This window comes from Cebidichthys violaceus, unplaced genomic scaffold (genome assembly GCF_023349555.1).
Source record: "Cebidichthys violaceus isolate CVI_PGR_0920_01 unplaced genomic scaffold, fCebVio1.0.p SCAF_12, whole genome shotgun sequence".
Lineage (NCBI taxonomy): Eukaryota > Metazoa > Chordata > Actinopteri > Perciformes > Stichaeidae > Cebidichthys > Cebidichthys violaceus.
This window is the reverse complement of record NW_027176285.1, coordinates 11,586,255-11,606,911: the sequence shown is the minus strand read 5'-3', so window position 1 is coordinate 11,606,911 and position 20,657 is coordinate 11,586,255. Positions and strand designations below refer to the sequence as shown.

General features: G+C 41.9%; 4 protein-coding genes across 4 annotated transcripts; 3 read left to right on the top strand and 1 right to left on the bottom strand.

The window, feature by feature from the left end:
* The first annotated feature begins 274 nt into the window (after positions 1 to 274).
* Positions 275 to 3,230, top strand: LOC137869160 (peptidyl-prolyl cis-trans isomerase-like). The gene is made up of 5 exons (XM_068706368.1): positions 275 to 429; positions 1,168 to 1,198; positions 2,360 to 2,448; positions 2,552 to 2,724; positions 2,852 to 3,230. The coding sequence occupies exons 1-5, from the start codon at positions 361 to 363 to the stop codon at positions 2,985 to 2,987; spliced, it is 498 nt and encodes a 165-aa protein (XP_068562469.1). The 5' UTR covers positions 275 to 360; the 3' UTR covers positions 2,988 to 3,230.
* A 692-nt stretch (positions 3,231 to 3,922) lies between these two features.
* On the top strand, positions 3,923 to 6,269 carry LOC137869161 (peptidyl-prolyl cis-trans isomerase-like). Its single transcript, XM_068706369.1, has 5 exons — positions 3,923 to 4,061; positions 4,191 to 4,221; positions 5,455 to 5,543; positions 5,662 to 5,834; positions 5,923 to 6,269. The coding sequence occupies exons 1-5, from the start codon at positions 3,993 to 3,995 to the stop codon at positions 6,053 to 6,055; spliced, it is 495 nt and encodes a 164-aa protein (XP_068562470.1). The 5' UTR covers positions 3,923 to 3,992; the 3' UTR covers positions 6,056 to 6,269.
* Positions 6,270 to 10,386: 4,117 nt separating this feature from the next.
* Positions 10,387 to 14,085, bottom strand: LOC137869159 (dual specificity protein phosphatase 26). The gene is made up of 4 exons (XM_068706367.1): positions 13,872 to 14,085; positions 13,426 to 13,609; positions 11,691 to 11,902; positions 10,387 to 10,910 (listed from the first exon to the last, which is right to left on the bottom strand). The coding sequence occupies exons 2-4, from the start codon at positions 13,602 to 13,604 to the stop codon at positions 10,699 to 10,701; spliced, it is 603 nt and encodes a 200-aa protein (XP_068562468.1). The 5' UTR covers positions 13,605 to 13,609; positions 13,872 to 14,085; the 3' UTR covers positions 10,387 to 10,698.
* A 408-nt stretch (positions 14,086 to 14,493) lies between these two features.
* Positions 14,494 to 20,185, top strand: ddx56 (DEAD (Asp-Glu-Ala-Asp) box helicase 56). Its single transcript, XM_068706365.1, has 14 exons — positions 14,494 to 14,874; positions 15,647 to 15,808; positions 15,894 to 16,048; positions 16,202 to 16,372; positions 16,654 to 16,744; positions 16,853 to 17,094; positions 17,843 to 17,995; positions 18,158 to 18,271; positions 18,369 to 18,463; positions 18,628 to 18,701; positions 18,791 to 18,880; positions 19,167 to 19,272; positions 19,375 to 19,475; positions 19,874 to 20,185. The coding sequence occupies exons 1-14, from the start codon at positions 14,818 to 14,820 to the stop codon at positions 19,955 to 19,957; spliced, it is 1,695 nt and encodes a 564-aa protein (XP_068562466.1). The 5' UTR covers positions 14,494 to 14,817; the 3' UTR covers positions 19,958 to 20,185.
* The last annotated feature ends 472 nt before the right edge of the window (positions 20,186 to 20,657 follow it).

Genomic DNA, 20,657 nt, shown 5'->3' with positions numbered 1-20,657 from the left:
ATGTGCTTGTTATTGTTGAAAGTGTCCACGTGAGAAATATTTTGAGTGAGTTGGATTCTCACACCTTTTGCACGCTCATGCATTTTAATAACGACTGACTCGCGTGGTGTGGTCCGGGTGGATGTTATTATTATTATTTATTTAATTTTTTAGCCATCTCACCACTTCACACGTATCTTTGTTCCTATTGGTCCATCCTGGAGCCCTCGCAGATAGAACGCGCCTGTGATTGGCTGTCGGCGGCTCCTTTTACGTCAGACCTCCAACACATAAATACGGACCAGAATAGATCGTGTGTGTGTGTGTCGATGAAGTGCGCATCTCCATCACGAACCACAGAAAACACGCGCGTCCGCTAACATGGGGAACCCCAGAGTCTTCTTTGACATCACCATCGATGGAGCTAACGCTGGCAGGATAATCATGGAGGTAAGACCATTAAATATATATATATGCATTATATGTACGTCAACTTCTCTCATGCAGCTTTTAGGCTTCCATTTTGGGATTCTTTTGCATAATATATAGCCTCCATATTTTTATATATATATATATATATATATATATATATATATATATATATATATATATATATATATATATATATATCCTGCTATATGATTAATTGCATAAATACAGATGAATCACATCCTGATGGAAACGCCCAGCAGCAGCACAGCTGGAAGACTAATAACAAACGTTATAGCTGCACTAGTTATAAGCAGCAGCAGCTTATTACACATGTCTCCACATATTAACACGATAATGAAAAGTCAATTCATCGATTAGACAATAAAACCAATAAGCACAAAACCTCTTTATCTTCTCATATATACTTAATGTCTTCGTGGACAAAACAAGTCATATTGGTCTTAACATTACATAATGTTTACTGTTTTCTGACATTTTACAGAATAATCAAGAAAATAATTGTGGTGTCAATCGATAGAGAACATGTCCTACATAACTGTGTTTTTAATCCTTAAATCTTTCTCTAAGTCTTGTTTATTTTAATACATTGTTGCTGCTGAGCCTCCAGACATTTTGAGCCTCGTAGTTTAAATGTTTACATGTTTATCTCAGCTTTTTCCTGTCGATGCATTTAGTGTCAAACCTCCGTCTGCTTCTGTTTCTTTTTCACTGACCGAGTCGTCTTCTGTTTTGCAGCTCCGGGCCGACGTGGTCCCAAAGACTGCAGGTGTGTAAGATTCAACAGAAAAATAAAGCTTTATAAGTTCACTGCATAGAAGGAGCTGCACAGAACTGCTGCTCTGGCTTTTTTTCTCCTCCTCACACCCAAAATGGATTTGTGTTTGGTCGGGATAACTCGGCTGAGGATTAATTGTGAAAGTGGGTCGAGGTTGTGGGTGTGAAGGCGTTGATCAAAAGAACCTGGGTGGCTGTTTGCAGAGCTAAATGTGAGAGATGTGCTGCTAAGTGCTACCACTGCTGGTGTTAATGAGAGGAGGGAGAAGATGTATTTAGTGTAGTGTGCTGGTATTAAGAGTAGTTATCTGTGCAGTGTTGGTGTGGATGTGCTGTGGCAGGAAGCTTTGGACCGACGTGAGACTCTCATCATCTAAAGAGGGAAAAAAATACTGAAGTTCAGCTGCACCTGAGATGCAAAAACTGACTACAAAAAGATGCGAAACAAAGCCACAACCCAGACACAAAAACAATCATAAAGAGTCTCAAACTACTACAAAGATACACACAACAACCACAAATAGACTCAAACTACTACAAAGATACACACAACAACCACAAATAGACTCAAACTACTACAAAGATACACACAACAACCACAAAGAGACTCAAACTACTACAAAGATACATACAACAACCACAAATAGACTCAAACTACTACAAAGATACACAAAACAACCACAAAGAGACTCAAACTACTACAAAGATACACAAAACAACCACAAAGAGACTCAAACTACTACAAAGATACACACAACAACCACAAAGACTCAAACTACTACAGAGATACACAAAACAACCACATAGAGACTCAAACTACTACAGAAATACACACAACAACCACAAAGAGACTCAAACTACTACAGAGATACACACAACAACCACAGGGAGACTTTAAACAACTACAAAAAGATGCAAAACAACCACAGAGAGACTTAAAAAAACCTTTGAGAGATTCTAAACATTCAGAAAGATCCACAAAGAGACTTAAAACAAACTGAAAAGAGACTCAAACTATGTAGATGAAAATGAAAACATGAGGTAATCAACAGCTGTCTAGAGACAGTAATAATTAATGGTGATATGAACTTATTTTTTTGTATCTTGTTGGTTTAAGTATTTTTAATAAAGCGACTTGTCTTTTATTTTACAGAAAACTTCCGTGCTTTGTGCACCGGAGAGAAAGGTTTCGGCTACAAGAACTCCACGTTTCACCGACTCATCCCCAAATTCATGTGCCAGGTAACGTGAAGGCAAGAGATGTGTCCTGCTTCACCAGTTCACATGATGGAGTTGTGATTTCTGTTGCCACAAAAATATACTGAGTGAACTCTTTTTATTTCAGGGCGGTGACTTCACCAACCACAACGGAACCGGAGGCAAATCCATCTACGGGGAGAAGTTTGCAGACGAGAACTTCCAGCTGAAGCACACGGGTCTGGGCACGCTGTCCATGGCGAACGCCGGGCCGAACACCAACGGATCCCAGTTCTTCATCTGCACCGATAAAACGGACTGGTGAGCTCCGCTCTGGACCCTGGAGTGCTGTTGCATTCAGGTTCCAAACCAACAACAACAGAGAGAGAGAGCGAGTTTGGTCTCACATGCTAATCAGGCTTCCTCTTCTTCTTCTTCTTCTCTCCAGGCTGGACAAGAAGCACGTGGTGTTTGGCAACGTCGTGGAGGGCACCGACGTCGTCAAGGCGATGGAGAAGCAAGGCACAAAGAGCGGCACCCCGAAGGCCAAAGTCGTCATCGCCGACTGTGGGGAGCTGAAATAGTGCGACGAAAGCTCCTTCGGTCGCCACGTACCCGTTGTTATCCACCTCTTGATGTTTGAGACGAGTGTGTATCTGCAGCATCGGCAGAAACACACACAGCATTAACCCACTTCATCCTCTCAGCGTTTGTCTCCTGTGTTGATGATCGTCGTGTGATATTTTGTACCTTCTAATCTGTTCTTTGGGACCACGTTTCTGAATAAAACGATGCTGATGCTGTAAATAAAAGCACTTAAAAGCTTACTTTCTGTTTGTCCTGTTATTAATTAACAAAACAAGTTAAAGTCCCTTAATAACAGTAAGATGTCATGTTTGTCTTATTGCAGTTGACATCTTTCACCACTAGAGGTCCGTACAGACGTGAACTCAACTCTGTCACGTTTCTCATAACTTTGTATTTTTCAGTTCTGATGATTTAATCTTTGATGCAAAAGTTATATTACTGCAAATAAAAAAACAATACTTGTATTCACAAACTGTATATAAAATCTCGTTTCATGCATCTTTAAGGGACGGATCCTCTTCCTCCAGAAGTACTGAGTAAATGTACTGTCAGGAGGGATAATAGATCTGATATAACACATTTTATTTTTACGCTCTAACTTTGAAGCACATGTCTTGTTTTTTGGGGGCAGGCATCTCACCGTGAGATAAGTTAACTTCCCGCATCTTCCGCTCCGGACCTCCCCCCATACATCTCCACTGAGCCGGACCCTAACGCGTTTGAACAAGACTCATTTCAAAACTGCAGATCTTCATGAAGAAACCCGCCCATGAAGGTGTCACGTTACCAACCGACAGCGCTTGGCATTAAACCCCGCCCACCTTCGTTCCTATTGGTCCATTCAATGAGCCTTCAAAGAGTAGTCTGTTTGTGATTGGCTGTCAGCGGCTCTTACGTCACCGGTCAACGCATAAATACAGAGGGGAACAGAGGAACCGAGGCGTTGTTCATTCACGAGTGTTTTTCCACCAGAACCGTATATTACGCGCGTGTTAGTAAAAATGGCGAACCCTAAAGTCTTCTTTGATATCACTATCGGCGGAAAAGCGGAGGGCAGGATCATAATGGAGGTAAGATGCACATCAGAATATTCACTTTGCTTTATTTCAATCGTTAAATGCTTTTAAATCGCAGGCTAGGATGTGTTTGTCCTTCATTTATATGATCTGCTAAAGCCTCTGTGTGTGTGTGTTCTGCAGCTGCGCGCTGATGTGGTCCCGAAGACTGCAGGTATGTGAGCTCTGACCATGAGGAGGAAGCGTCGCTGCCTGCAGCAGTAACTGCAGAGCCGCTTGCTCCTTCACACTCCTACAAAGCGTGTGTGATTGGCTGAAAGTCCTCACCTGAGAAGTTAATCAGTATCTAGGGCGAGGCTGTGGCGGGAGGCTGAATAACCAGTTACAGAGCCAAGTGTGGGCGGTTAGTAACACCAGCAGGGCTGCTGCTCTGACTAACGCAAAGCAGGAAGTAAGAGCACGAGTCTGAAGGGAAAATACCCGCTACAAATGGGCTGGTTTTAGTCATTTTCACCCGGTGGATCACGGCAATATATTGGTTAAACTGTCCTCCAACGACCAACACAACAACCTGCATGATGCAGACTGACTGTGGTTTTTGTCCCACATAGAAATAGTTAGTTATATGATCTCATTTACACCCAGTGGACGAAAAGGGAACTGCCTTCATGCGTCCTTTGTGCACGCAGTAGTTTAGTGGCTCAAATGCGTCCTGCAGTTTAAGTGACATTTTCTTTAAAGCTAATAAATGCATGACCACAAATGAATTCAAAACAACCACAAAGATATTTCATCCTCTACAAAGACTCAAAACAACTTCAATGCAATTTTAACAACCTCAAAGAAACGCAAAATGACCACAGAGACAAAATGATGACAGCAATACTCAAAACGACATCGTCAACAAGATGCAAAACTACTATAAAAAATGTAACATTATCACTCACAAATTCAAAACAACCTCAAAGAGATGCAAAACAACTACAAAGTGACAAAAAAATAACCACAAAGTGACTCAGAAAGAAGAGATGAGAAGAAATGCGGACGACCACAAGATAAGTAAAATAATCCAGAAAGAGATTCAACATGACCATGAAGAAATTCAAAACATCAGGGTCACAAAACGACTACAAAGTCACAGACGGCCACCAAAACGACCACAAGTGATGCCAAATTACCAGAAAGAGACTCAACACGCAGCGTTACTCCACTCGGCATGCAAAGCACTGTTATAGGTGCAGAAATGATTGATGCAAAAGAAAAAATAAAGTATTCAACTGTCTGGCTAGTGATCTCAGGTGGTTTTAATTTTAAAGCAATAAACAGTTTTTTTTTTTTTTGTTTTTTTGTTGTTGTTTTTTACTGGTGACATCAACCTATAATTTAGTTGTATTCTTTAAATGACGTTGAAGTATATTTAATGAAGCCACTTGTCTTTATTTTCCAGAGAACTTCCGTGCTTTGTGCACCCATGAGAAGGGTTTTGGCTACAAGGGCTCCTCGTTTCACCGAGTCATCACACAGTTCATGTGCCAGGTAACGTGACGGCAAGACCGTTGTCCTGATTCCTGGTTTTCACCAGTTCACATGATGGAGTTGTGATGTCCGTTGGCGTCATCTAAGCCTTTTCCCTTTTTTGTTGTCTTTATTTCAGGGAGGGGACTTCACCAAAGGCAACGGAACCGGAGGCAAATCCATCTACGGGGAGAAGTTTGCTGATGAGAACTTCCAGTTGAAGCACACAGGACCTGGCGTACTGTCCATGGCGAACGCCGGGAAGAACACCAACGGCTCCCAGTTCTTCCTTTGCACAGTCAAAACTGCTTGGTGAGCTCCGCTTTGCCCCGTGTGCTGCTGCGTTCAATGTTCAAACCGACAGTCTGCTCATTTCAGATGTTTCATTTCTCCTCTCCAGGCTGGACGGGAAGCACGTGGTGTTCGGAAGCGTCGTGGACGGCATGGACGTCGTCAAGAAGATGGAGGCTGTCGGCTCATCAGGCGGCGAAACTTCAAAAAAGGTTGTCATCGCTGACTGTGGTCAACTATAGTGCGACACAGCGCCCTCGGTTCAGATTTAACCAATTCATTCTCCACATCCCATTTAATCTTAGAGATGATGTATGTCTGCAGCATTAATAGAAAAACACAAATTTATCGGTTTTATCATATTTCGTTCCTTCTAATCTGATTTTCTACGACCTCATTTGTCAACAATCTGAATAAAATAATGCTGATTGTCTAAATAAAGCAAGTTTAAAAGTTTTCTTTTGTGTTTGTCCCTCATTGGTGAATACCTGATATGTTCAATTTTTGCATTTTAAGTGTTATAGTTTATTGCAACATTAGAATTTGATCAATGCCAGTGGGATCACAAGTGACTGTTTAAACATAAGTACACATTTTACCACTAAGGTCATACATGAGGTATAAATGTATCTTAATACAAAATGCACTACAACAGCTGTTTTTTTTTTTTTTTTTTTTTTATTGTTTCTGAAGTACATAATTTATCAAAACAAAGTCATCAATACTTTTGTTTACAATAAAAACGGAAACAAAAGTCTAAAAACAAGGTGTAGTACACTCGTATTAAGGCATCAACCTCTCCTTTGCCAGTTTTCTCCTTCAATGAACCTCAGAGTAATACAAAAATAAACTCAAAAGAAGTCCAATAGAAAGGTCTCTGTTACGAGAATATAAAGAGGAATCAAGACCGACGGCACAGAAAACCCACAAATACAAAATGCACAGATCCGATACAGCAAAGGGGAAAAATATCCACGGATAGTTCACCTGTTTTTTTTTTTTTAATTATGAATGTCTCAAGTTTTAACTGAGTGGAGACAAAAAGGCAGGTTCTGCCGCACCAGGACATCATTGGTTATTTAACAGAGCTTCGTCGGGAAGGAAGTCTCCGATTTCCTGTACACGTAACGTAACTTCATGCCTTCACAATTCAATACCAAATATAGAAAAAAATTTGCCAATTTAAAACATCCAGGATCTCATGTCTGTCATGCGATAGGGATACAAAGGGGGTCTGATGTGGCCCCTCGAGTCACCATATGGCCCCCAAGTATCCACCTATGATGCAAATGAATGGCTAATTTAACACAAAGACATTAGCACAAAATATTTGCATTCTCTGTGAGAAGTTAGATGAGACGATCAATACCACATACCAAGTATGAAGGCAATTAGCTTAGCTTAGCATACAGACTGGAAACAGGAGGGCTAACAGCTAATCGCCTCAGCTCCATACTTAGCCCATGTGTGGTATTGATCTTATCAGCTAACTCTCAGCAGGAAAGCGAATAAGTTCATGTCCTAAATCTTCAAACTATACCTTTTAAATCTCCAGACTGTACAAATCCACTCATCAGCTTTTTTATTTACATTTTTTCCCCACATGTGAGCTGAGGAAACGATGTTACTTCATCGTAGTGGTGGTAAAAAAAACAAAACAGCACAGACGAAGACCACAAGTCACAAGAAAATATGTTTGGTACTTGAGGTAATTAATTAACAAACACATATTTGAAAAAGCTGGTTTGAGTTTCAGCATCGAGACAAAACTATCCTGACATCCAGGCAGTTGCTAGCTTTTGTGACGGCACGTTTGTGGTTATTGTCTCCCACTGAACGCCGGCTCAAAATGCTTCATGTGCTGGCGTAGTTAAGTATCACTGAGAGAGTACTACTCTGGACTAGCTAACAGTCACCGTGAAGTCGGAGTGATACACCAGACAGGAAGTTGTTTCGTAGCCTCATTAGAGCGCATCGTAAGTCTGAAGCACCGTTCCGACTGGATTTATTTTTCCAGAGGAGGTGGAGTGAGTTTCTACTGAAATTCTACTGTTTTTCGGGGTTTGTCCACCTGAAGATTAAAGAGTTTTGTATTTCAGAGTTGGTCTCTGCTTGTCCTACTTTTTTATTATCCTTTTTTTATTTTATATATATGTTTTCAGGTTGTTTCATAAACGTATTATCTCAGAAAAAACGGCGAAAAGGAATCCTAATTTGGCAGAAACGTCCCATTCTTGTGCGATCTCGGGAACGCCTTGAGCGAATTTCTTGAAATTCGGCACAAACGTCCACCTGGTCATCAAAAGTTACTGCAACCTCAAAAAAACCCGCTAGAATTCATATGTGAATTATTACAATTTCACACAAATGTTTATGATGGAACTGCAACTTGACTGGTTGGCGGACACATACAGCCGCCTAATTCTAATTAAGAAAAAGGAGTAAACTGAATGTTTTAACTGAACACCAACATAAAGGCCAACTTGGGAAACAAACATAACGACCATATAAAGCCACCAGGAGCGCTACACCCCATAAAAGCTCATAAAAGATGCTGCCGTAATGCCAGTTTAGAGATGGTGTTTTTTTAAAGGCTATATTTGTAAATTGGTACCATCAAAAGTATGCCGAATTAGCATTTAGCAGTGTATCCATTGACGTACGGACGACTATCACTAGATTACTTTGAGGCTGAAGAAAACTCAAAAATGTGACGATTCTCAAGGAAGTTCTGATGCTTTTTTTTCAAGATTTCCAAGTGGATTTGTGGACATTTAATCGCGATGGACATAACAACGTAGTAATACCTCTGGAAGTGTAAGTCACACTGAATCTAAAAATATGTGTTTCATTTCTGAGTGTTCAGATCTGACTGAGTTAGGACTCTTTATCTTTCTGTTCGTCCTGCAGTCATGTCCTGTAATTTCACGATGAGTTGAACAGTGAATAGTACACTCCTCCACCTCCACCTCCACCTGTAATGCCAATCCCGTCCCAATGGGCTCAAGTCTCTTCTCTGCTGGGTGAATTTCAGATCATCACACTCAAGATATCCAATAAAAAACAAAGTCAAGAAAGGACTGTGATTATTTGAAAAACACTGGATTGAAACAATACATTGAACGTGAATAAAACACCGTCACAACACTGTCAATACAATAATCAACAGGCTACATAACTGTGCTGGTTTAGACCTGGGCTGCGACTAGAGTGTCAGTTGTTCTGAGCTCTTAGTGACACTTGCTGAATGTACAAAAGTAAGTCGAGGGAAGACCTGCAAAGACTTAAACTATGGGGAAGAATCACTGAGCAAGAGTCTTCTTTCTGAGGGAGGTTGGATTACAAAAGACATGTTTGGCCCACAAGTGGACACGCACTCAAAAGACAAAGCGTGGGGCCCCTTAAATCCAAACCCTGAGCCCCAAACCAGCTGATAGGAACCTGGTTTTACTGGTAGCACTAAAGGGGCCAGTGGCAATACTGTTACCGCCATTTTAACCTGGTATTTGGTCTATTGTTCCTGCAGACTGTCGATCACTTTAACTCATTTATTTTTCCTGGAGACCTAGGATGTATTGCCGGACCCGCTGGAGGCACGGGAGAACCAGAACCAGGACTGAGAGGGGCAGACTGTCAGACCCTGCTGCAGTAAAAAGAGAGGTTTTCTAAAGGGACTCTGGTGCTCGTGAGAGACAGTACCGCTTTTGTCCACAGGGGGCGCCAGAATCAACAAGGAAAAGAAAGTTCCTTGTAGCACCTTTAATAAGTTGAGTTCAAGTGACTGACAGTTTGCAGGATTTTCTGGGGTTTCTTAAAACAAGTGAAAATATATATTATTTCATCTTCTTCCAGGATATTTTATCTCGTTTAAAGATCTTTAAAAGAGCCCTCGAGACATTTTTTTTATAAATTTCCTGCAGTAAGAAAAGATGCACCAGAGATGAGACGTCATGTTGAGGGTCTCTGCAGTGTTTTAGCTACCGAGGGTTCTGTTCTATTTTTGTTCTTCTCTGTTGGTTCAGTGGCAGTGAAACATCAGGTCCAAGTGGAATGGTCTGAAGTTTGATTAAAAAACACTTCACTCTTGTATAAGAAGAGACGAGTTTAGCATGTGACCTTTTACAGCCAACCTATCGCCTGCGTCGTCACAGGTTGTACGTAATCAATAAAACTGACTCCACTCAAATGACAATAAACATAATGTCATATCTTAAAGCATATTACTGGAAAGTTCCAATCCAGCGCTCATGTTGTTTCATAGGCTCAAACACAAATAAACAACAACATAATATAAATAAATAAAAAAACTAAATAAATAAATAAAATTATAAATAAATAAACAAATAGATAACTAAATAAACAAAAAAATAAATAGAGAAATAAATAAATAAATAAAGAGTAGGATAAATAAACAAACAAATAAATAGAGAAATAAACAAATTAATAAATAAACAAATAAATAGAGAAATAAACAAATGAATAAACAAATAATATATACATAAATAAATTAATAGATAAATAAATAAACAAATAGATAAAAAAATGAATAAAGAGAGAGATCAATTAATAAATTAATAGTTAAATACATAAATGAACAAATAGGTAAATAAATAAGTAAAAAGACAGATAAATAAACAAATAAATAAACTAATTAATAGATAAATCAATAAATTGATACAAAAATGTATTGATTCCGAAGAATATCTGATATCAGATATCAGTCTAACCCTGATATCACCTCAGAGCCACAGTGTCATAAACCCACTAGTTGCTCCTAACTTGGTCCCATTACCTCCCCCAGTTTAACCCGACTAGCTGCTACCTCAGTGTGTGTGTGTGTGTGTGTGTGTGTGTGTGTGTGTGTGTGTGTGTGTTGAGGGGGTTTTCAGCTCTGCGGCGACGCCTTACGGCTCTCTCTCAGGATGCCGTCCAGGCCGTTGAGCTGGCGGAGGAAGCCCCGGTTGGGGATGACGCCTCGGTGGTCCTTCACAGTTTTGATGGCCTCCACCAGCGTCAGGTTCTGTCGGATCATCAGGTAGGCCAGAACCAGCGTGGCCGAGCGGCTCACTCCCACAGTGCAGTGGACCAGCACCTTACCTGCGCACACACAATATGAATGTTAATCTGTTCATCTGTTCCGGATGTTTTATGAAATATTTTTTTCTTCTGGACTAAATACCTTTTATCGCAGCTATAATTGATATTTTCCTAATAACAATGTATTAAAAGATAGTTAGATGAATATTAGTGATGAATTCACAGCTCTGCTCGGCTTTACGGAGCTTCATAGTTTCAGTAAATTGTTTATCTGTCACAACTTTACAGTCCTGGTTCACTCGTTTACATCAGGAGGTGGTGGAGACCAAAAACAGAGCTGAAAGAGAGACATTCTCATTCCCGACTCGTCACATACGAGACGCTTGGTTTAAGAACCCTTGTCGTCACTTTTTATGAACCTAGGCCTCAAACTATGATGAGCACGAGGATTAGACGAGGTTTAGACTTCTTAGTTGGGTTTAACGTTAACCATCAGAGTGTAAATAAAGTTTTATCGTTAACCATCAGAGTGTAAATAAAGTTTTACCGTTAACCATCAGAGTGTAAATAAAGTTTTAACGTTAACCATCACAGCGTAAATAAAGTTTTACCGTTAACCATCAGTGTAAATAAAGTTTTACCGTTAACGATCACAGAGTAAATAAAGTTTTACCGTTAACCATCATAGTGTAAATAAAGTTTAACGTTAACCATCAGAGTGTAAATAAAGTTTAACGTTAACCATCACAGTGTAAATAAAGTTTTACCGTTAACCATCAGAGTGTAAATAAAGTTTAACGTTACACACACACACACACACACACACGTTCTCAGACTAACCTCCGCTCGTGAGGGCTTTGTGGATGAACTCAGCAGCCGGATAGAAGTTGACGCTCATGTCAAAGGTCGGTGAGTCGTGAGCCTCGATGCCGTGATAGGTGACGTTCATCCCGGCGTAGTACTCGGCTCCACCGCGCCACTTACTCTGTGCACAGTTGAGGATGTGAGTGATGCCCAGTTTGGACAACTCACGGCGGTCTGACGCGATGTCTCTGCAGAGAAGAGGAGCACAGAATCAGATTGCCTCTACATGACATGTAATTTATATGTCGAAGGGAAAAAAACACGAGGAAAAGTGACGTAAACAAAGGAGTGTTACGCAACTAAGTTCAGATCAGGCTGCAAACCTCCGGTTCTGACGAGTGAAGTCGAGGCTTCATGTGTTAAAGCTGCATTCTCTCTAGTGTCCATCAGGGGGCGACTCCTCTGGTTGTATAGAAGTCTATGAGAAAATTATTCTACTTCTCTCTTGATTTATTCCCTCAGTAAACATTGTAAACATGAGTTTATGGTCTCAATCTCTAGTTTCAAGTCTTCTTCAATACAGCATGATGTTCATTTAGTAAATTATGGTCCATTTAGAGTCAAACAGACCATAAAGCAGGGGATGCTTTAGGGCGGGGCTACATAGTGATTGACAGGTCTACCAGAGACTATACGGTGAAATATTGGATAAGTGTACTTTTTGGGGCATCAAACTGTTAATTAAACCATATTCAGTGCACCATCATTAATGTCTGACGTTTTATTTACGGGTAACCGTATCCACCACCAGAATACATTATTTAATTTAATATAAAAATTGAGACTGAAAAGTACATGATGACCCTGAAATAGTAAAATCATACTGTCCACCACTGATGTATGAAGTGAGTCACCGTTCATTATTTTACTCTGTTTCTTTGCTCTCATCCGATCCCGGCCGTCCTGCAGTGATCTCTTTCCTCGCCCGTCTGTTTCCCGTCCACTCATTCACCTGCTTCTCATTTCAGTTATTTATAAACCGGTTCATTCGTCTAGACCGCATCCGCCCCGCCGGCCTGAACCTGACAGACTGTCTGTGTGTGTGTCGAGCTTCAGGGTTCGCATCCATCTCATTATTTATGGGATGTTTGAGTTGTTTTTGTGCACACTGATAAACGTGCTTGTGGTTCACTCTCATCTGCAGCATTAATTAATGCATTACTTCACAATGAGTCGTGCATTAGATGAAAGCATTTGTAGCGATCAATAATACGGATGCGCGCTCTTGTTCAGTGCTACTGACGTCATGCAACATTCTCACTTGTACTTTACTTGAATATCTCCATTTGATGCCACTTTATACTTATTTGACAGATTAAGTTACTTTTTAAGATTCAGATTAACACTAAATGTAGCTAATATTCAACAACAATCCACTAATATATTAGGATGTATTATTACAGATTAACTCATCCTTTATTATATTAAACAATTATAAAGAGCTCCATCTTTACCAGCTGCAACATTAAAGCATCAATAATTATGACAATCATTTATTTAATTTATTTCATTTTATTTTATTTTATTTATTTATTTCATTTTATTTCATTTTATATTATAACATTATATTATAAGTATATTTTGAACCAAAAGTACGTTTTTGAACGCGGTGAGTTGTACTTGCAGCAGAGTACTTCTACACTGTTGTACTTTTACTTCAGTAACAGTCTGAGTACGTCCTCCATCATGAGGCGTTGCAGGTGGAACTCACTGATCTCCGATGTAGAGCCGCGGCCACACTTCGTCCGCGTGGTTGCAGGCGGTCTTGCCCGTGCACAGGAGGCGCTCCAGCTCGGACACCGTCAACGTCGGGGAGACGCGCTCGGTGTCCTTTCGGTTCGGAGACCTGGAGCTGCTCCGGGACCGGGAGAACCGGGACATGAACGCCATTTAATCTGAGGAGGAGACAACCACCGATTCACTTCATGACATATTAAATACATATTATTACACGTACAGAAGCCTTGAAGGAAAATAGAACCGAGTGAAGGGAAATAATGTCATCATTAGAATATCATCGTCTTCAGATTATGTAACACATATGAACCTGTAGCTTTGTTTTGGTTGATCCTCGGTTGCATGTCTCTGTGTGACTGAAACTACAGTCCTCTAGAATAGAAATAAAGACACGCAGCGCTCGTGTTTGTTGTTATTTACCTGAGTGTTGTTGTGGTCCGTGTCTCAGTGGTGCAGGGCGAGCTGCTCCGCGGCCATGTTGACTCGTGTGTGTGCTGTGGGAGGATGGATGAGACGAGATGAGGAGGCTGCTGCTGCTGAGCCTCCTCCAGCAGCAGACATCTTCTCAGCGCCTTCTTCTTCTCAACAAGTCCTCATCGAGACGCACGTGACTCCACGGACCCGGGTCAAAGCCACGTGCATGCTGTGTGTGTGTGTGTGTGTGTGTGTGTGTGTGTGTGTGTGTGTGCTTAATACAGTCTGTTTTCTGGTGTTGTTATGTTTTAAATCTGCTGATAAAAATCGTGGGTATTTTTTTTATGTTTAATTGTTAATGAGGGTCCAGTGTGACGTTACTATGGTGGTGTTTTGTCGCCATCTTCCGGTCAAATGAGGGAAATCAACAATCTCACCACGAGGTCCATTAAGAGGAGGAGGAAGTATTCATATCTCTCTCTGAAGTAAAAGCACTAATACCACACTGTGGAAATACCCTGCTGCAAGTAGAAATCCTGCATTGAAAATGTTCCTTTAGTAAAATATGTTATTACGGTCAGTAAATATAGTTAAAGTATTCAAAGTTATTCTATTATATATTCTATCAATAGATTATTATGACTCATGCATAACTGTAAAAGCAGGATTTTACTGTTGTAGTTGGATGATTATACAGTTAATGATGTCATCTTTTATTTAATAAATTAAATGAGAAAAAAGTACAATATACATGTATAATATATAAAGTGGAATGAGTATTCAATTAAATTAAATCCTTTTTATTTTATTTTATTTTATTTTATTTTATTTTATTTTACTGAAGAATATAAGCGACAAAACTGGGAACGCAGAGCTTTAGAGGAGGAGGGGCTTGTTGGTATGATGACGTCAAATTCCTGCGACGCACGTGTGGTTGTAGTGAGGCGCAGAGATGGCTGCTGAGAGGCTTCTGTTTCATGAGATGGGCTTAGACGACCGTCTTCTAAAGGTAACAAACCGGCTGACAGCATCAGTACACGTTTAATGAAGTGTTAGTGAGACGTTCAACCTCCGGCTGAAGAATGTAAAGCGGAGAATAGTGACGTAAACTTGACGTAAACACAGAAGGAGTTCGTCACGTTAACTCGTCTCGTGTGTCGTCAACTAGACTCATACAGATGTAACGTGGATTAAAACGTTAAACCTATTTTAAAACAAATAACCTTGTTTATTTATGTATCCATAGTGAAGTTTATATCTTTCACAGCTTGAGATGAAGTAGAATAAAAAGCACAATAGTTGTCTCTGACATGTAGTACAGTATAAAGTACAATAGTTACCTCTGAGATGTAGTACAGTATAAAGTACAATAGTTACCTCTGAGATGTAGTACAGTATAAAGTACAATAGTTACCTCTGACATGTAGTACAGTATAAAGTACAATAGTTACCTCTGAGATGTAGTACAGTATAAAGTACAATAGTTACCTCTGAGATGTAGTACAGTATAAAGTACAATAGTTACCTCTGACATGTAGTACAGTATAAAGTACAATAGTTAACTCTGACATGTAGTACAGTATAAAGTACAATAGTTAACTCTGACATGTAGTACAGTATAAAGTACAATAGTTAACTCTGACATGTAGTACAGTATAAAGTACAATAGTTACCTCTGAGATGTAGTACAGTATAAAGGACATATGTTGAACTCTCTGTATTAATAAGAGTATTGCGTCTTGTTCTGCTCGGTGAACTCTCTCCTTGTCGTCCTGGTTCAGGCGGTTGCAGACCTGGGTTGGTCTCAGCCCACTCTGATCCAGGAGAAGGCGATCCCTTTGGCCCTGGAGGGGAAAGACCTCCTGGCTCGAGCTCGGACCGGATCGGGAAAGACGGCCGCCTACGCCGTACCCATCATCCAGCGCATCCTGGCCTCCAAACAGGTGAGGGGAGGAACGCTGATGTCACCCAGCTGTTCTTTGTCCTCCCAACCGCTCACTGTTTGTTTGTTTGTTTTGTTGTCTTCAGAGCGTCCGTGAGCAGGAGGTCAGAGCTCTGATCCTGGTTCCAACCAAAGAGCTGGGTCAGCAGGTTCAGGCCATGATGAGACAGTTAACAGCGTTCTGCTCCAGAGACCTCAGAGTGGCCGACATCACCGGGAAAGCTGACCTCTCTGCACAGAGGTCTGTCCACACACACACACACACACACACACACACACACACACACACACACACACACACACACACACACACACACACACACACACACACGTACAGTATATACATGTAAACGTGTGTGAGTGTGTGTAGATTGATGTTGTTGTGTTTGAACAGGCCCATCTTAATGGAGAAGCCAGACGTGGTTGTGGGGACGCCGTCCCGCGTCCTCGCCCACCTCACCGCCCAGAACCTGGTCCTGCACTCGTCTCTGGAGATGCTGGTGGTCGACGAGGCCGACCTGCTCTTCTCTTTTGGCTTCGAGGACGACCTAAAGAGCTTGTTGTGGTGAGAACATTACATAAAATATAATCAGATCCAAAGCTGCTCATGCTGTATTGAAGAAGACTTGAAACTAGAGATTGAGACCATAAACTCATGTTTACAATGTTTACTGAGGGAATAAATCAAGAGAGAAGTAGAGTCATTTTCTCATAGACTTCTATACAACCAGAGGAGTCGCCCCCTGATGGACACTAGAGAGAATGCAGCTTTAACTCATGAAGCAGGTTGTCGCCTGTATTTCGCCAATCAAATTAAGCTTTTCTGTGTGTTTTTTTTTTTAACAGTCATTTGCCGAAGATCTACCAGTCGTTCCTGATGTCTGCTACTTTCACCGAGGATGTTCAGGCCTTGAAGGAGCTGCTGCTGCACAACCCTGTAATGTCGTGTTCACATCGTCTCTTTAGAGGAAACAGCTGATCGCTGTCACGTCACCGTGTCGTTGGTTCTGGTTCTGTCCTCACGCCTGTATCTGTGTGCTCTCAGGTGATCCTGAAGCTTCAGGGCTCTCAGCTCCCGGACAGCAGCCAGCTGCAGCAGTACAGCATCAAATGTGAGGAGGAGGACAAGTTCCTGCTCGTCTACACGCTGCTGAAGCTGCGTCTGGTTCAGGGGAAGACGCTGGTGTTTGTGGGCGCAGTGGACCGGAGCTACAGACTAAAACTGTTCATGGAGCAGTTCGGTATCCCCGCCTGTGTGCTCAACTCCGAGCTGCCTGTTCAGTCCAGGTGAGAGGAGAGGAGAGTGGTTTATACTTGTATATAAACTTTTCTCAGTGTAGTCCTGATCCTCAATCAGACCTCCATCAGTAAAGAGACCATCAGAGAGAAGATGGTCTATTTCTATAGAGTTATTCTTAATGCTCATCATCGGTGCCACCGGGTCGGATTCTGGTGAAACCAGATGACATCATGCAGGTTCACCAGAACCTCCCTCAGCTCAGACTCCAGCAGAGACTGGTTCACTGTGGACAGACCCAGATCCTCCAGCAGAGACCGGTCCACCGTGGACAGACCCGGATCCTCCAGCAGAGACCGGAGCTCCTGTGGGAGGAGGAGAGCTCAGCTCCCGGCAGCAGCAGCGTCTCCTCCTCCTCCTCCAGGAGCTGAGCTTCTCCTCTCTGCTGGAGACCCAGGACGTATTGCAGGACCCGCTGGAGGGAAGGGAGGCACGAGAGAACCAGAACCAGGACTGATCGTAGAGAACCAGAACCCGGACTGAAGAGAGGTTTTCTAAAGGGACTCTGGTGCTCAGAAACACTACCACTTTAATCCACAGGGGGCGCCAGAATCAACAACGATGAAGTTCCTCGTAGTAACTTTAAGTACATTTTTTAATGCAACACTTTTACTTGTAACGGCGTATTTTCACAATTAGTACTTTTGCTTCTGTAAAGGATCTGAATACTTCTTCCAGATCATTAATCCAACATGTTAATCCTCTTTCCTTTCTGTTCTGGTTGTTTTCCTGCTGCAGGTGTCACATCATCACTCAGTTCAACCAGGGCTTCTACGATTACATCATTGCCACCGATGAGCTGAGTCTGGCCGACCCCACTGCTGCTCCGGAGACGGCTTCTGGCAAAGGGAAGAAGAGGAAGAGGAGCACGGAGAGAGGAGGAGGAGGAAAGTGAGTCAAGAGAGATTCTTGCAGCTGCAACTTCAATGAAACGTGCAGATCTTCTACAAACACTACTCATTGATACGAGACATCAGATGAGTTGATCAAAGAGATGGTCTTTAGTGTCATCTGGAGCTCTTTAATGATGTGTGAATGATGTGTTTTTTAAAGGACGAAGGACAAAGAGTTCGGAGTCTCCAGAGGCGTCGACTTCCAAAACGTTGCCAACGTCATCAACTTTGACTTCCCTTTAACCGTGGAGTCGTACATCCACCGAGTGGGAAGGTGAGTTTCAGTCCAGTCACGTTCACAGGTTCACTTTATTCATGAATGTCTCATGAGAATCGAATGCTGATATATGAATATATATTTTATTTTGCAGAACGGCGAGAGCAGACAACCCCGGCACCGCTCTGTCCTTCATCTCTCACACTGAGCTCAGTTTGCTGTCGGAGGTGGAGGAGGCGCTCACTGGAGGTAAAACACTCACCCACACTTTGTGGGAAGTAAATCTTTACGTCGTCGCTCTTTCTCCATTAAATCAGCTGGTTACTGTTTCTAATTCTGCAGATTGTTGCTCTGCTTCCTGTCATGAAATGATCACGTTTATGTATTTTATATGAAACGTTTGTTGTTTTTAGATAATGCCGACTCGGGTCTGAAACCTTACGAGTTCAAGATGGAGGAGATCGAAGGCTTCAGGTACAGGTGCAGGGTGAGTATCCTCATCATCATCGCCGTTTGAAGAACTCACGATGAAGAGGCTGAAAATGAGCTTCTGTTGATGAACCGGTTTGTGTGCAGGACGCCATGCGCTCAGTGACCAAGCAGGCGGTGAAGGAGGCCCGACTGAAGGAGATCAAACAGGAGCTGCTCAACTCAGAGAAACTCAAGGTGTGTGTGTGTGTGTGTGTGTGTGTGTGTGTGTATGTTTTGTGAGTGTGTGTATGTTGTGTGTGTGTGTGTGTGTGTGTGTATTGTGATTGTGTGTCGTGTGTGCGTGTTGTGATTGTGTGTGTGCGTACGTGTTGTGATTTTGTGTGTGTGTGTGTGTGTGTACGTGTTGTGATTGTGTGTGCGTACGTGTTGTGATTGTGTGTGTGTGTGTGTGTGTGTGTGTGTGTGTGTGTGTGTGTGTGTGTACGTGTTGTGATTGCGTGTCTCGTATTCTGTCTCTCAGACGTATTTCGAGGACAACCCCAGAGACCTGCAGCTCCTCAGACACGACAAAGACCTCCATCCTGCCGTCGTCAAACCTCACCTGAGGAACGTCCCCGAGTACCTCAGTAAGACACTTAAAGTACCACAAGTACTAGTCCGTACTTGAGTAAAAGTACTTTGACAGAGATGTGGGATCATTGGTAACGCGTCGTCTTCGTTTCCTTCAGTTCCTGAGACCCTGAAGGGAGCCGTCAACCCGCTGTCCAACCGGAGGAAGAAGAAGAAGCTCAAACCACAACCAGAAGGAGTCATCAAGAGCAGCTTCAAGGTGAGGAACGGTTTTATTAAAGTTTACGGAACGACATGAAGGTAGCTGTGGTGTTCAGTGCACAGTCTACATACAAAGCTCCGTCTGCTGGCTGCAGAATAACGTTTGTTTAGTGGTTCTGAATAATGGAATAAAATAATAAAACTTAATTCTAGATTAATGCATGACATAAATCCATCACAATTTAAAGTCGGTGACAGATAGAATAGTTTCAATTGGCTCATGAACCACGATGTGCAGCTGATTGGCTGTTGTCAGACGTTAGCATTTTTTAAATAATAAGATGATAACTTATCTTGAACTGCAGCTTGATACTCGCAATATCACAACAAAAACACGAGCCGCCGGACATTGTCGTAACGTTGTCGTAACGTTGATTCTGATGTGACCTCTCGTAGAAGAACATCCAGGTGAAGAACCCTCTGAAGAGTTTCCGGTACAGCGGCGGGAGGAACAGGAAAGGAAAAGCCGGCCAGTCGTAGCTGCGGCTGCAGAGCTCGTGAATGTGGATCTTTACCTGTGCAGAGACGTCGTCTCCAGTGGACAAATATGAACTGAACGGACCTCTGGATGACACGGACGCTGACTTATGCGAACTTTGAAACAAGAGGAAGCATCAGTTTGAAGACATACATATAACGTATGTCGAGGAATACAGTATCTGTTATCTTATTTCTAATGCATCTGTTTATTAAAATAAATGATTTCTTCTCAAACATTTGTGTTGTAGTTATCTCTATTTACAAAGAGGACATGTTGATGTTCAGCAGGTCTATTAATGATTAGATCCTTTAGACGTCGTATATGTCTCTGGTAGAGAGACCTGTCAATCATTGTGTAGCCCCGCCCTTAAAGCATCCCCTGCTTTAAGGTCTGTTTGACTCTAAATGGACCATAATTTACTAAATGAACATCATGCTGTATTGAAGAAGACTTGAAACTAGAGATTGAGACCATAAACTCATGTTTACAATGTTTACTGAGGGAATAAATCAAGAGAGAAGTAGAGTCATTTTCTCATAGACTTCTATACAACCAGAGGAGTCGCCCCCTGATGGACACTAGAGAGAATGCAGCTTTAACACATGAAGCCTCGACTTCACTCGTCAGAACCGGAGGTTGTCTCCTGCTGTGTTTTCATAAATCCATGGCGCTCTCCACGGTGCTGAAGCGGAAATAATT